Below are 17,081 nucleotides of genomic sequence, written 5' to 3' on the forward strand. Positions count from 1 at the left end.
ACCACGTAGTGTACCAGTTTAGCTTTTAGCTTACAATGTTGGAGTCAGTATTGTTAGTGACAGTGACCACTTGAAATAACATTACACTTGAAATTGTATTAAAATGAACGCGACAACTCCAGTAAAACCGTCGTGATATATGTGGTGTTATATTTTGGTAAAACGTCGGCGGAAGTGACCCCGTGTTTATATATATTCAGTTTGCAATGTTGCTGCTCCTCACGTGCCACTTTCTCTCAAAGTTTTTCGCCACAGCTTATGAAAATGAGTAGTGGTTCAAATCAGAGGACTTTGTTCCAGACTTGGGGAGCACCTGTTTCTCAAATCAAAGTTGTGCAACCGAAAAAAGATGTCAAGAATGCCGCTGGACGGCACAAAACAACTCCAAGCAACTCAGCACAGGTAGCTCCAACACACCCTGCTCGAAGTCCTCTATGGACTGAAATAGGTCAGCGGTCCAAGTACACATCAGAGAACCCAGTGAGGAAAGAGGACTTTAACCCTGCGGATGAAGATGACGATGATGATCTGATGGTGGTCGCTGTTTATGAAGCTGAAAGGAGCCTGCAACTTGATAATGCAAACTCTTTCCAGGTATGCCAATATGCCAACCCTGAAGGAACAGAGAGCACTGCCCTCTCTCCCATCCCGTCATGTGAGCAGACATATCCAGATTTCCCTGGCTTTGACAGCTCCTCAGCTAAGGTGTGGATTTACCCCACCAACTATCCCATCAGGGAGTACCAGCTGAAGATATCAGAGGTTGCTCTGTTTCAGAACACGCTAGTGTGTCTTCCCACTGGTCTTGGAAAGACCTTTATAGCCTCTGTGGTTATGTACAACTTCTACCGCTGGTATCCATCCGGGAAGATTGTATTCATGGCTCCCACCAAACCTCTGGTGGCACAACAGATCGAGGCCTGCTATAAAGTGATGGGGATCCCGCAGGCACACATGGCTGAGCTGACAGGTAACAATCATGACACAGAAACCACGGGGCTCACTTTTCGTCTTTTAGCCGTTACTAACATGTAGTCCATGTCTTTATTTGCAGGCAGCACGGCAGCAAAGCAGAGACAGGAGGTGTGGAGGACCAAGCGTGTCTTCTTCCTCACCCCTCAGGTCATGGTGAATGATCTGTCCAGACAGACCTGCCCGGCCCAGCACGTCAAATGTGTGGTGATTGATGAAGCCCACAAGGCTCTGGGCAACCATGCCTACTGTCAGGTACACTAACCTGTCACTAATCAGATATATGTCATTGCTGCCAATACGGTTAAGCCACTTTGAAGTAATAAATTACTAACTAAATAACGATTTTAAAGTAACACTCACTCTTACAAACTTGAAAGGTGGTTGCTAAAAATCTGTTGCAGACAATGGAGGCTGTGGTCATACTTTAGGCAAGGCAAGTTTATTTGTATAGCACATTTTAACAACAAGGTAATTCAAAGTGCTTTACATAAAACATAAAAGCAACAGGGAAATATAAAAAAAGTTGAAAAGCAACATAAAATATATAATAAAAGTTACAGTGTTACAATCAGGGTTAAAAGAGTTAAATGGAAATATTTAATTAAAAGCAATGATAAAAAGCTAAAAACAAAGAAAACAGGACAGTAAAAGTTACAGTGCAGAGTAAGTTATCAATAAAAAGAAAAATCTTAAATATTTAATTAAAAGCAATGGTAAAAAGAAAAGTCTTCAGTCTTAATTTAAAAGAACTGACAGTTTCAGCAGACCTGCAGTTATCTGGGAGTTTGTTCCAAATATACAGAGCATAATAACTGAATGCTGCTTCTCCTTGTTTAGTTTTGACTCTGGGGACAGAAAGCAGACCTGCCCCCGACGACCTGAGAGGTCTGGATGGTTCGTAACGAAGCAGAAGATCAGAAATGTATTTTGGCCCTAAACCATTTTGTGCTTTATAAACTAACAGCAGGATTTTGAAATCAATTCTTTGAAGCCAATGTAAAGACCTCAGAACTGGAGTGATGTGATCCACCTTTTTGGTCTTAGTGAGGACTCGAGCAACAGCGTTCTGAATCAGCTGCAGCTGTCTGATGGATTTCTCAGGGAGCCCTGTAAGGACACTGTTACAGTAGTCGAGTCGACTGAAGATAAATGCATGGATAAGCTTTTCCAGGTCCTGCTGAGACATAAGTCCTTTAATCTTGATATATTCTTCAGGTGATAGTAGGCTGACTTTGTAATTGTCTTAATATGGCTCCTCAAATTCAGGTCTGAGTCCATGACTACACCAAGATTTCTGGCTTGATATGTGGTTCTTAACATTACAGATTGAAGTCGAGCACTGACTTTCAATTGTTCCTTCCTGGCTCCAAAAACAGTAACTTCAGTTTTATCTTATCTTATTCTGGCACATCCAATCGTTGACCTGCTCAATACAGTTACTCAGCGCCTGTATGGGATCATAGTCCCCTGGTGAAATGGTTATGTAAATCTGTGTGTCATCTGCATAATTATGGCAACATATTTTGTTGTTTTTCATAATCTGAGCCAGTGGAAGCATATAAATGTTAAACAAAAGAGGTCCCAGAATGGAGCATTGGGGAACTCCACATGTCATTTTTGTCAGCTCAGATGTATAATTACCTATAGACACAAAGTAGTCCCTGTTCTTTAAGTAGGATTCAAACCATTTTAGTACTGTGCCAGAAAGTCCAACCCAGTTTTCAAGTCTGTCTAGTAATATGTTGTGGTCGACCGTGTCGAATGCAGCACTGAGATCCAATAATACTAAGACTGAAATTCTGCCACTGTCAGTGTTTAAATGGATGTCATTGAAGACCTTAACAAGAGCCGTCTCAGTGCTGTGGTGTGGTCGAAAACCTGACTGTAAGACATCAAAACAGTTATTTAGTGCCAAGAAAGCACTAAGCTGTTGGAAAAACAGCATTTTCAATGATTTTACTTAAAAATGGGAGATTTGATATGGGCCTATAATTGCTCATTAGTGAACTGTCTAGATTGCTCTTTTTTAAGAGTGGCTTAATGACTGCAGTCTTCAGGGCCTGGGGCACAAAACCTGAGAGGAGAGACATGTTGACAATTTGTAGTAAATCTGAGGCCATGCATTTAGACACATTTTTAAAAAAACCTGTTGGCAGAATATCAAGACAGCATGAGGAGGATTTCAGATGTTGTATTATGTCCTCCAGGTTTTTATGGTTAATAGAATCAAATTGTCTCATGCTATATGAATTGTTTTTAAGTGGACACAGAGACAAGACATATCCTGTTACTGATATGGAGGCACTGATTGCTTGTCTAATTGTTTGAATTTTATCTGTGAAGAAGGAAGCAAATTCATTGCAGGCCCTGGTGGATAGAAGTTCAGAGGCTACAGACACAGGAGGGTTGGTTAGCCAGTAGCAAACAGGGCACGTGCATTATTAGTGTTTTTGGTGATGATGTCAGAGAAGAAGAACCGCCTTGCATTTGTCAGCTCTAAATTATAAATGCGAAGTCTCTCTTTATAGATGTCATAATGAACCTGGAGATTTGTTTTCCGCCACATGCGTTCAGCTGATGATAAGTTATTGCCATACTATTTTTGTTCACTCCTCTTTAATCATCATTTTATGTCACTGGATGCTCACACACAGGTGAAGGCACTGGGGATATAGTATTGTGATTTGAAACAGCCAAAGCATCTTGACAGCAGTATTCTCTTTTATTAGTGTATTTCCTAGTAGGGCTGCACAATTTACCGAAATATTATCAAAAATGCAAAATGGCCAAGTGCAATATCCAAATCGCTTAAAAATAGCCTATGATTCTTGTTCTCCAGATGTGACATGTTTGTTTGGTGCAGACCTCAACAAATGCCACATGATCAGAATTTTAATAGTGATGTGTGATTCAACAAGGATCACAACTGCTAATGAATCATATCCCAAATCGTAATATATTTCAAAATTATTGCAATATGGTAAACAAATCATATTGCAATAATTTTGAAAGATATTGTGATTTGGGTGCAGCCCTATTCCTAGCAGCACTGGGTGACAAAATACTGTCTACCAAGATATCTATCCCCAAAATATCTCTGGTGGTACTACTACACCAATGTTGAAAATCAATGCACAGGGCAATTTCTGTAAGACTTTTGCTGCAATGTACCCGAGTACCTTGATTTGTCAGGGTTGATTTGCCAAAATGAACAATCCCATCCCTTATTCATTAGTTACTCAACAGAAATTTACTATATAAAGATTTATATCCATGTGCTACTGTTTTTTAGGAGGATATGGGGGCTCTTTAAGTTCTAAGTTAGTTAAATATTTGGACTATTCAAATAATGTGCTAACAATGATCTGTATTTGCTCCTCTCCCTGTGACTCAGGTGATCAGACAGCTTGGCGGCCAGACTGTACAATTCCGCATCCTGGCCCTTAGTGCAACTCCAGGGGGAGATACAAAGGTAAAAACAGTATACATTACATATTTATTTACTGTAAATCCGCTTTCTCTATCTGGCCTAAAATGACCTAAAAAACCCCAGAAACTCTCCATTAAACTATTGTCAAATCTGACTGCATCTTTCTTCTTTTACTCCATCCCTGCAGTCAGTGCAGTCTGTGATCTCCAATTTGCTCATCTCCCACATTGAGCTACGTTCAGATGAGAGCCCAGACATCAAGGCCCACTCCCACCAGCGTAGTGTGGACAAAGTGGTGGTTCCTCTGGGGGAGACCCTTTCTGCTCACCAGGCGCGCTATCTGCAGGTAGGCACAAGCAATTTTGCATCATATTTAGCTAAACCCCTCCCTGTCCTTACAGTTTCTTCCTACAAATAAACATCTGACATAATAATTTAGGGGGATGCGAAGAAGCTCACTCAATTTACATAATTTGTTCTTTCTTGTTGATACCAAACTACTTAACTTGTCAATCTTTATTGTCCATGATGTTTCCACTGTCAGTGATACATACAGAATCACACACAGATAAGTACATGCACACTAGGTTTTATATTCAAACTTTCCTCCATTGGTCATATTTGGCTTGGTTTCATTATTATGGAGCATGACTTTTTTTGGTGTGTTGCTCCCACCTTGTGGTCACAGTTTGCTTGCTCCTGTTGTAAAAAACAATCCTCAACCTACTGTATAATCTCAGCATCATGTCTTTCCTCCGGCACCGTGGTTCTTACTGGGTCAGTTGTTTTATTAATTAATTATTAATATTAAATGAATTGATCGGTCTTGAAAGCAACATCCTGTCCCACTCGGTGGTCTGGCTTTCAGTGCTGGTGGACTACATGGTTTTGGATTATTAACGGACTCTACAGGCTCTCTTCTTGTCACGGGGTTGGTTCACAGTCTGTGTGTACTGTGCTGTAAATGTGCAGCTACACTTCATCTGCCTCAGCTGGATGGGCAGCTGGAATGTAACACAGGCATTTGAACATTTAGACCTGTTTTATATTATTTGTAGCTCTGTTAGATCTTCTTTCTGACTTTTCTTCCTTCCTTTCTGATTCTTTTTGGATTGTTGGTAATAACAGAGCTTTTCTTGTTTGTGATTTTAATTGCTTTGACTTTCATTTTTCACCTTCGTGTCATATTACCCCCTGACCGGAGGGCATCTGTAACCTGCTGGTTAAGCGCCATTTCCCACTGCTCTCCCTTAATTTGACCAGACAGAGCACACAAATTGAAGTAACACTGTACTCAAGTGTAAAATGAGCATTGCAGCAGCCATTCAGGTGGAATTTAATGTTTGTTAAGCAAATTAGAAAAATGCAGACAAGTCTTGTTTTAGGCTCAGTTGTGTGCTTTTCCTTTAGTTTTTTTGGGCCATTTGATCATGGAATTTAGAGAGAGACCAGTGTTCATCCGTATAACCAGAAAAAAGCCTCCTGTTCTTGGTTCTTAGCATTGAGGTTTTTATTGAGCATGAGTGGAGGTTTTATAGATAAAATATGTGTAATGTCAGTGAACATCAAAGTCACTGAGACCAAGCCAGTTTTTTGCACCCTGTGTTGTGTGTAATTTAGGAGTGACATTTTTGTGGGATTCCAAATAAATGAAAACATTGTGTTTAATATTTATTACATTATTACGTGTACCTTTGCCTCGGCTGCAAACTAAAGACTGTTAACGAAATTCTCCATTGTTAATTCCCATCAATCGTTTACTGTATTGTACAATAGGCTGCACACTAATATACTAGAGTGTCCAAAATGTCCAAATTCTCTGACTTCAGCCTCTCATATCTGAATATTTTCTGGTTTCTCCACTCCTTTGTGACAGTAAACTGAATATCTTTGGGTTGTGGACAAAACAGGACATTTGAGGGCATCATCTTGGGCTTTGGGAAACACTGATCAACATTTTAGAGACCAAACAACTACTTGGTTAATAAGAGGTTAATCATGAGCTCCTCCGTACCGTATCACTGGACACCATTTTATTGAAACACATCTTAGAACTGTGTTGTGCAGGATACCCAACAAAACTCAGCATCATTGTCCATTTCAAAAGACAGGAGACAAGCACATTTTTTATTGAACAAAGATGTTGCACTTGAATTTTCACAGTACAGCACGTTTGCAAAACACTATGAAAATAAGCAGAAAGAAATGAAATCCTCACTCTTGATTTTCCTATATAGCCAGGCTCTTTAAGGGAAAGCCTGCCCACATCTATCATGGCTTTGCAAGTGTTTGAACACGACAGCAGTCATAGAGCATCAACTCCATAATCATTTGATGCAGTATTCATTCTTTGGATTTGTTGTCTTCATATCAACCTGCTTGACTTGGCAACCTTCCCAACCCAATACTAACTTTCTTAACAGTTAATTTCTTTGTTTTACTTTTTTCCCTCTTAAATAAGATAAAACCCACTTTCTCTCAATTTGAGCACAAAATGTAACATTTAATTTTACACACACAATAGGCCTCAATAACTTCACGCCTAAGCATTTCATAGGATGCCCATGTCCTGCTAAAAGTCCTCACACAGTGATGATTTGGCTAGTTCACTTCCAGTTTTATTTCACTGGCACCCAAGCAGTAAATTTCCAAAGTAGAAACATTCCTACATTGCTGTGAACTCTAGGTGTAGCTGGTTTGACGCATTTCATGTTATTTAGCATAAAATATAGTGAAGATAAACATACATTCTTCTGACTTTATAGACTCTCCTTAGATTGGTGATAGAAAATTAAAAACAGAATTTACTTTCCTTCTATTTAAAAAATAAAAACAAGAGTATAATCACTGGAGAAATATTCTCTGTGCTCTGTGTCTTCTCCTGGTTGCATTGTCTCTCTAATCGGCAGCGGTGGTTCTTGGATACACGCACAACGTCAACACAGAGTAGCATGTAGAAAGAGTGTGAGAAAGAGGTACATAGGTAACTATTCCTGTGTGTGTGAACAGACTTGAAACAATGAGGAATGCATTGTCATCATTTTCTGAGGAGAAAAGGATGTATATAATTTATAAGTACAGCTATGATTGTCATTTAGCAGTAAGATCTGTGAGTTTTTTTTTCAGCGTTTGGTTTGTAGAAGTGTGACATTTGTTTATACTTTCACCCTGTAGCTGTACATTCATTCATAAATATGTATGAAGCCACCAGTTCTGGTCTGGATGTTATCTATCCAGTTGTTAACTTGCTTATTGATTGTTGGTTATCAGATAACTATTGCACTTTTTGTTGAAACTTAATACCTGTTTATGCAGTGTGACTGGCACCAAATAGACTTGTAACCTGTAGTATAATAATAAAGAAAGAGCGGATCAACAGCGATAGTTGAAATCATGACAGAGAAACCCTTTTTTCCCCTCTTTCTGTTGGGCATTGACCATCACCCCGCATGACAAGTCACTGTGTTCACAGAGAGCTAAGAGTTAAAACTATTTAACATTTTAACAAGAGAGCTGTGCTGAGGAAAGCTTTTTTAGCCATCTCATCTTTTAGCGAAGAATGCTAGGCTTAACCTTAGCATCTGGTTTGTGTCCACGAGAGCTGGGCAGTTGATTAGTCCATTTCTAAAGGTGAATCTATCTAAATGAACATGAATAAAAATTCACTGAGGGTAAAGTAAGGGCTGAATTATGTTTTTTTTCCCAGGCCCCGACTGATCTTGAGTGTGCTGGGCTGCTCCTCGTTTCAGGTAGTGGTGGTGACTAAAGAGGATGTTGCACCTGAGGCTGTAGCTAGGCTTCGGCAGTGTTAAGGGAGTCTTTATGAGGCTCAAGGGTCACAGATATAGGTGCTGCTTAATCCCCTCGTCCTTCAGGGTCGCTCTAGGAACCAGATCTCATTCTGGCGGTTGCTGTGGGCAGGGTTGGTGTAGCCGGCCACGATGAATGAGTCATTGACGCACACAACAGGAGAGTCGAGCAGCTCGGCCATGGCATTGATCTGATTCATGATGGTCACTTCATTGGTGGGACCGGTAAAGGGCCTGGAAGAAGCAAGGGAGTGGTGTGTGAGTATTAGGCATCATATTTTCATATCAAAGCCAAGAAGGAAAAACAGGCCAAGCATTCATTCTAGCATCATCGATTAAACACTTAATTCAGGAAGAGTATAAGTAGTAGAGTTTTTTTCTCTAATGACCTTGTGTATACAGTAGTGGCGGGCCAGATCTCTAAGACGATTTCGTTGTCAGTAGGTTGTGGGGGCTGGGCCTGGTGCTCAGCGGGGAGGAAATAAGCCACAGTGACGTCACGGGAGATAACAGAATGGTTCTCATCCATGCGCACCACTGTGACAATGGGGAGCGTCATGCCCAGGTAGTTGCCTACAGATGTAAAGTAAAAAGGCATTTGAATTGTAAATGAAGACATGGCTGGAGATGTGAAAAAAAGAGACAGAACCTGATAATTTTTAATGGTTCCTCCCTCGTGGACTTACCTATGGTGTTCTGCTGGCAGATGTATCTCATTATCCTCATAAAACCATAGCAGATGCTCTGTTCATAAGTGTCCTCGTGCATTGTTATACAAGCCCAGTGGCCCTTTTCGTATTGGCGTTTCTCGTACAGCAGCTCCCCACACTGAAAAGGTGCAGATGACAAGACTGAGTCAGAACTTCAAGTGTGCCCCCCAACACATTTACAAACTCTATTTCGACAGAATACATTTTACAAGGGGAGATGGTGTAATGTAATTATTAATGTAATTATTACATCTGTGATTTTTTTAATCAGCTACATCAGTATGTGTTACAGACTGTAAATATGCAGTTGTCTTTTATCTACTGTTAAATAACCAGAAAATGGCCATAGGTAACATCTTAGAACTTTAAAAAATACTAACATAGATGAAAAAGTATTGAAAAGTTTGTTTCATTCATTTTTATTCAAACATGCAGTCACCGCTGTAGGTCAGGTGCATGACCTACAGTTTGTATTCTGCTTGCAGTCAACGTGCTGTCCTTAACAAGGCACTGAAACCTGCTCTAAGAATAGGGTTCCATGATTGTCCTTTGTTTAACCTGAGTCTCCAGCCAAGTTTTAATGAACTAATTAACTCAAGTTAAACCAATTAGCCCTCTTTATTTATACGCCCCCCTAAGGAGTTTAGATGGCTTATTGTACTGGGTGACACGATCATCTTGACCGAAAATAAATAGCTGACCCATTCCCGTGCAGAAGATCTGCATGTGATCATAGACAGAAGATTATGCTGTTGAGGTTCTTCGTGATGTCTATGGAAAGGCCCGGTGTGTTTGTTGTTACCGTATATCCATCATTGTACAAGGCTTTTAAGATTTTATACATGTTTAGTGCACCTCAGTATTATGAAATCCATTTGTCATTGGTTAAGCCAATAACATGAAAGTTTTTATTATGTTAATCTCATCTAAAGGCAATATCTGACCTAAAATGAACCAACAACCAATTAAATCACATTGAACTGGAATGGCAGAAACAAAAAGGGGCTCTGGAATCATCTGTTCCTCTATGACCATGTTTAATCTTAGTTATTTCTGTATTCTTGTTCATTCACAACTCTAGTTTGGATGTTTTGCTATTGCTGTGAGAGCAGCGGACTGTCCTTTTGGTACTGTAGTGTAGACTAAGGTTTTTCACTGCTACTCTTCAAAGATTGGGTTGTAATGCAAGGCTGTCCTATATAGGTCTAGCCTCTGGTGCAGGCACACTTACCTACTTTAAACTAGGTACTTGCTAGCCAATTTAATAGCTTTTCCCCTTTACATGAAAATGAAAGACGGGGTTACATGAGCTGAAAGTATATAGATAAATTGCCGTGGTCACCTTCTCTTTGCGTGCGAGGAGAGTGAAAGGAACGTGTTCTCTTTGACTGCGTCCTTGGTTGTTGCTGGTTAGCTGCTGAATGGGCTCTGCCATATCTGTCAACAGACAAACAAACAATATGTAGTCAGTTTAAACTGTAGTCCAAAAATAAAGTATTGTTTACAAGAGTAGAAACATTTTAATTTTTTTATGAGAGCAAACAAATAAACTGACGCTTGCTTTGTTCCGGAAAACAAATGCCAAGTTTGGCCATTCGCGAGATGCAATTGTGCTTCTTATCTCGATACTGTGCGTTTTGGGCCTGCACATTAAGACAAATTAAATATATCAAAGAAGAAGCTATGTGTTATATTCACATCTTGATAGAGCACATAAGAGTACATATACAGTACTTCCATACAACCTTTTCCCACTCATATCATATCCATACTTGCAGTCTCCTGTCTCTAATCTGTCTAAAACATCCTCTCTTCCAGTAATCTGCAGGCTGGCAGCATTGGTAGTTTGCGTGAGCAAAGGCCGCCAGATGGGCACAGCGCTGTGCCAGGATGTCGCAGAGTGTAATGTTTATTGGAGCTGATGGGGAGAACACTGACTAAAGCTGCCCTAGGCCAGGTATGGGGCAGGGAGTGGTAGCCAGTGCTTTTGAAATACTGGAGCATATCTTACCTTTTTACCACATGACATTTAACAGTATTTTATGTTTCGACAATGTAGTTTGACCCCATACAGAGGGTGCCTCGGTGACACAACTTTTTTTCCAACCATAAGAATTCAAACGTGCTATAGATTTTTTTTTATTATACATGTGTTACAGATATATAATTTAGCTGTACGTGCTTGTTCATGCAACGGTATGTAGTGTGGACCATATTGCATAATACTACGAGTGGACCACAGGAGCAACGTACCCACTAAGTTCTCCCCGCATCACACATTTAAAGCCCATGTAATGGCATCATGTTCCATTGTCGAACTGTCAAATAAGGCACTCAAGGTGAACCCAATTCAATCACATTTTGTCAATCAATACCACGGAGGATATCTGGGTCAGAGGGCTCTGTGGCATTTAGGTGATCAATCCTATGACGGCAAACAAAGCAGCGGGTGGGTGGGTGTGCGTGTGTGAGAGTACGAAACTCGTTCAGCAGATTCTCATGAAATCAAGGTCACACTATAAGTGACTGATTAGGAGCAGCTCAGTGTGGATACCAAATATTTGACAGTAAAATATCACCTCTCAGTTTATGCGTTTGTCTTCAATAAGAGAGACATGGAGGGGGAAGAAAACACATCAGCTTTAATCCACTGCATGGTTAGCCACACATACAGGCATGCACTGCACACACACACCCAAGAAAACTTCTCAGCTTCTATGGCAGCACCGCTAGAGCCGCTCACTGTTGACACAGAACGGCCAACACTGAGCGCACTGTCAACACACACACTTCATTTTATACCTGAGCTTTCTAATCAATACAGGGCTGTTGTCATGTGACGTGACATATTATTTTCTGAAAAACTGACATTATTTTGAGGTATTCCGTACGTAATCTGCTTTCAACAGCTACACATCCTTAAAGAGCGTTGTGTTCTACATTAGCACCACTTTCCAAACCAGTGCCCCCCCCCCCCCAGAAGACAATTTTGTACATCTTAAAGTTAAATGCATTAATTTGGTACAAAATTAAGAGGCTATCTATGAAGAACTTTGCACTCTTGAAAAAACAATTTTGTACTCTTGTAAAATATTTAATTATAAACCCATTGTATAGCTATAAATGGTGATGAAACAGCAACAAAAATGTATTTAATGTTTTTCCAGCAACCCTAAATTAAAGAATACAAAATTAGAATAAGTATTATAAGTAACATTTTGTTGTTGTGTTTTTACTTTTAATGGACACACATGTTTTATACTTTGTGAATACAATCCAAGTAGTCTTATTTCCATACTGTATAGACAGTTTTTATTTTGAAAACCGGACGTTCTCACACGTGTATCCTCGCGCTAAATTCATCAAGTCCGACCCAATTTGATAAATATATGTAGTTCTCGTATCACGTAACATGAAGACTTCATAGCCTCTCTTTAGGTAGGACTCTCATACTGAAACACTTGTCTTTGTAAAGAGAGAAAATGACAGGATAAAGTCACTAACCTGCCTGTCAGTTCGCACTGTTCCGTTTCAGTGGATTTACCAAAAAGGCATTAATATGTGTGCACTCCAAATTTAGGCGCAGCTATCTTAATCGCTTTCTCAGACGAGTGACAGAAAAAGTTACCGCAAAAGTCAAGTGGTTGTCTCAAGTCGGATGCCAAAGTGTGTGAGCAAAACACAATGTTAGAGATCTGAAATATTATTACGAGATGTGTAAAAATATTTTCGGTTCATTTCGAAACTATGGCGCAGCAAATTAGACTGTGGCAGACCGCCATGGTCTCGTTAATTAATGGGAAACACTGCAAACAGAGGGTTCAGTGCATATTCTTATTAAATTAGCACATGATTTAGGTATTTAAATATGTAAAATTTTGCTGAAAGATCAATGGAAAAAACATTTTTTTGCAAAATAAAAGTTAGGCTGTCTATAGGAAGTGGTGAATGTGCATGGCATAATGCAATGAAATATAATGCTAAACGGTTAGACAGGTGTGTAGGAAACTGTGTAAGAACTGTCAATAATCTCCTGTATACCAACTTCAAATACATCACCAGGTACACTAGCTCCATCCAGAAACTAAATTGCTATAATGTGTCAAGACTTGGGCCTTATGTGGTTTCATGTCAGTTGACTCAATACCTTAAGTTGAGTCATATTGCTTCAGAGACAAATGTGGGGTGTGTGTATTTTTGCATTCCATTATGAACTTTGACAACCACTGGGGGGAATGTCTGATGTGTCGCCTGGCCTGCATCTTTGTTTAGGAGCTAGCAGCCCTTCATGTATCCTTTTCAGTTGATGGTGTCTGCTCCTCTGAGCTCATGAAAATATGGGGCATGAAAATCCTACAGTCTGTAAAGGGATTTTGTATTGTACCATTAGGTTGTCTTGCAAGGGTCAAAGATATAAAATACTGTACTATGAATGGTTCTTAAGTGCCCTATGTTTGTGTTCATGGCTGCCCAGTTTGCTGGAGGCTGCAATAACACTTGTTGCCATGGATACCATTTAAACAATAAAGGTGGTATCTCTGGCATTTTTTATTTATTTATTTATTTTTATACAGTGCTGGATTTTATAAACAATTACTTGGTAGCTACAATGGGAATAAAGCTATATATATATGTAGCATTAGCTACATTAGCAAATCAGATAGCTGTAACTGCTGGCAAAGCAGAGCTCCCACCTCACCTTGGTCTACCAGACTCTATTCCAATTAGAGGAAAGGAGTTTACTGCGACCTTGGCCTGTGTCCTTAGCTTCAGTGTTGTTGTCCAGGACTTACCAGCCACAACCTCAATACCAGTACAGACAAGGTAGCTAATCCCCCCCTGAGTCAGACAGCCCCAGCGAGAGGTTTCGTACTAAGTCCTTAATTAGTGCTGTGGTCTGAAGGCAGAGGGAGGAGGATGTGGATTCTCAGTGGGAACCCAGTTAGATGAAAAAAATGCATTCTTCACAAAATGATTTTAATTTGTTCTGACTTTGCTTCAATAATTGAAATAAATCTTACAGATTTTTAGCCTTTCTAGCATCTAACAGTTATTTTAACTGAACAGTTTTATGGTGGAAAATCACACTGGATAAACCGCTCATGACTTAATGCACTCATTCATTTTAAGTAGACACAAGCCACAAAGATTGGGAAACCATGGCTAACAAGTATAACTGTACACAACTTGAACTAATGAAAGAGGGCTTTTATGTTCATTTGGTTTGTTGTTTCCAGTCAACTGTTTGGAAAAGGGCGGGCACTTTCAAAAAATACATGGCAGGTGATTGGACGAACCACCTGTGTATTACCATCAGTCACAGGCTAACTTCAGCCAATAAGATCAACTAACCATATGACGTAGTAAAAGAGCTGAAGCCATTCAGGAGAAAAAATTCCAGCGAGATGAAGAAACAGTGCAGTTCTAATATCGCTGATGCTCTAAAAGGTGAAGTTAAATATCAAAAGTATGTTTTGAAAACAGCATTATATTGCTGTGAAGCAGGAATTAAATTTTGAAGTTTGGCAAATCTCAATGGGTCCATTGTTGTGGTCTGTGTTTCCAGGCTCTGTGATTAGCAGTGAGTTGGAAGGCTCCAGAGTTCAAAACAACTGCTGTTGTTGTCTCCAGCTGTGCGCAACGTCTGGGCTTGTATGGTAAAATCAGACTCCTGAAGCTACAAGCATTGCACTGTGCAAAATTAAATTTGGGTACTTTTGAAGTATACAAGCTATTTTCCACAGAAAATGTTGGAATAATGAATAGTTACAACTTCAGAGATGAACCCGTGGAAATATCAGTTACTGAAATCTGAATCAAATGTTGCCACTTCAAAATAAATTCAAAGACATGACATTAGACTGTAAAGACCAATTTAAACCAGACCAAGTCGGACCCCGTTCCAGAAACTGGTCTGTTGGACGACATCTTTTTCGTGTAGGGATTGCCAAGCAGTTTAACTCTAAGCATCCTGACCACATTCCAGAAAGCTTGCAAATAGACTGCACACATGCACCTACAAACACACGAACATATGGCATCTAGTGTTTACCAAAGTCTATTTTATCTGTTTGATCATCCTTAGATGCAGCTGTGAACAGTGCGTTTACTGTGACGATGTGCTTTTTTTTTTTTTTGCTTACTTTATCTTGAGGCTGGAACAATCAAATAATTCAATAAACTCTACGCCAGTGACGAATTACAGATATTCCACATTCCTGTAAATATGAGAGAACTACTAACACATTTCATGAGAATTAATATCCATGGGCACAGTGGTCTCACAAAATCATAAATTGCTCCTTGGTTTGTTTAACAACTAGTTACTGTGTATACCTCACAGAATACCTCATATTATTCTATTTTACTCTTTATTTTCTATTGAGCTTGTCACCTGCACACATTCAAGTATTACTACACTATTACTGCTTTAGTATTAGACAATACTCCTACAGTAATACCACTCCTGTATTATTATAATGTCTGTGATATTACAACACAATTACAATATAGAAATACTAGCTTGCAGGTGAATTCAATTCTTATTGTTAACACCTGCTTTCTGTGCAACAGCGTCAAGTTAGAGAACTTTCCACTCAGAGGATCACCAAATTTTCTTGTAATTGAGACTTTACCTAACCCTATTTAATAAAGGGAGCCAAAGCCACAATAACAGAGATACTTCACTTTACTTCATCCCATGACCACACATGAACACAACTTAACCCTGTACCATGTAGTTATTTAACCTAAGGCTATAACTAGGGATGTAGTTTGGCCTTTTAAAGTACAGTCCATCTCCCTGCTAGAAGTTGATCTTATTTGTCTGTTCGCTCCAAAGTTTGGCCCTGAGGGGCAGGAGATGTGCTGCCTCACTGGAAGTCAGTGGTGGTATGCATTGAGGAAGTTACCCAAGTAACTTTCCCTAACTAAAGTCAAACCTGTCTTTAGTTGCTTTTACTTGTCTGCAAAGAAGGTTATAATCCAAAGAAGAGGGCTGGAATAAAACCCCAAAAGTTACATGTTTGCTAAACAAAACGTTAATGTTTTCCTGGTATTTCTTATTTTGTACCTTGAGAAACTTCCACTTGGTGTCCCCTCGCTACGTCCTGCCAGTAATGCAGCAGTCGGTCATCGTCTTCCTCCATGGTTTCCCCTCCTTCTTCAAGGCTGCCGTTGCCCGAGTCTGACAGCTGGTCTTCGGAGAAAGACTCCAGGTCCTCCAGAGAGATCATCCCGTGTTGCTCGGGCCCGTCACCGCCGCCGCCGCCGCTCATTTGGCAGCCTCCTCGGTCCATTTCTGTTCGAACGACTACTACACTATTACCTACGGAGGAAAAATACCTCAAAGGATTGACCAACAAAAAAAAAAAAGCTAACGTTACTTATGAATCGGCGTTAATTTGGTCGGTGCGGTTGCGAGCTCAGATTAGGACAAGCGTTGCTTTCTGATCAACAAACCAGGCACTAGCAGCTTTCCTCGACACATGACCTCACACTCATATTCGCAGTGTTGTATCTTACTTACTCCTTCACTGGGTTTACTTTTAATTCGCAATACACAGTGGAAAGAATTCGCCCACTTCGACTATGCAAAGCAACGCAACCCTTCCCCCTAAAGTAGCCGGAGGTGAATGCGAGGGATGTTTACAGGAGACGAGGGCGGACCACGTGACGCTGCGGGCTCACGCGGCTCCTCCTCTTCCTCCTCCTGCTCCTCCTCCTCCTCCCATGCTCAAGACTGTAGATAAATACCCGAAACATCCACCAGGGTACACACATTTCATCCTGATTTCATCCAATAGTAACCCCAGAAGGGGCTAAAATGGCAACAATAATAAAAGGTGCCGCCATCCTAGAAGTAGTTTCAAAGCGTCTTTTGTGTTTTTATTTCTTTATTTACCTGTTATATGAGAGCACAGGCGCCTATTTATTATGCGCTGTAGCCAATAGAGCTGCAGCTAATGAACAGGTCATTATAAGTTCATCTTTAGCTTATTTTCTTAATCAATTGATTCATCATTAAGACTATAAAAAAGTATGTGTTCATAGCAAATAAGTGTGAAGTCCACAGAGCACAAGATGTCAAATAACAATTTTTTTTGGCTGACCAAAGCCCAAAGATTTCCAATATATAATTATGAGAAAAGCATTTGT

General features: G+C 40.0%; 2 protein-coding genes across 2 annotated transcripts in view; one reads left to right on the forward strand and one right to left on the reverse strand.

The window, feature by feature from the left end:
- The first annotated feature begins 100 nt into the window (after positions 1 to 100).
- fancm (FA complementation group M) overlaps positions 101 to 17,081 on the forward strand; it is a 42,551-nt gene continuing 25,570 nt past the window's right edge. Inside the window, exons 1-4 of the mRNA XM_038728417.1 lie at positions 101 to 970; positions 1,055 to 1,227; positions 4,370 to 4,447; positions 4,593 to 4,751. Coding sequence (XP_038584345.1) covers positions 259 to 970; positions 1,055 to 1,227; positions 4,370 to 4,447; positions 4,593 to 4,751 — 1,122 coding nt within the window. The 5' untranslated portion in view covers positions 101 to 258. The remainder of the gene's footprint in view (positions 971 to 1,054; positions 1,228 to 4,369; positions 4,448 to 4,592; positions 4,752 to 17,081) is intronic.
- On the reverse strand, positions 6,502 to 16,576 carry soul3 (heme-binding protein soul3). Its single transcript, XM_038728434.1, has 5 exons — positions 15,997 to 16,576; positions 10,267 to 10,361; positions 8,901 to 9,042; positions 8,604 to 8,787; positions 6,502 to 8,448 (listed from the first exon to the last, which is right to left on the reverse strand). The coding sequence occupies exons 1-5, from the start codon at positions 16,220 to 16,222 to the stop codon at positions 8,277 to 8,279; spliced, it is 819 nt and encodes a 272-aa protein (XP_038584362.1). The 5' UTR covers positions 16,223 to 16,576; the 3' UTR covers positions 6,502 to 8,276.

The sequence above is a fragment of the Micropterus salmoides genome, unplaced genomic scaffold, assembly GCF_014851395.1.
Source record: "Micropterus salmoides isolate LMB-PRFRI ecotype aquatic unplaced genomic scaffold, ASM1485139v1 Ms_hic_scaffold_19, whole genome shotgun sequence".
Classification (NCBI taxonomy): domain Eukaryota; kingdom Metazoa; phylum Chordata; class Actinopteri; order Centrarchiformes; family Centrarchidae; genus Micropterus; species Micropterus salmoides.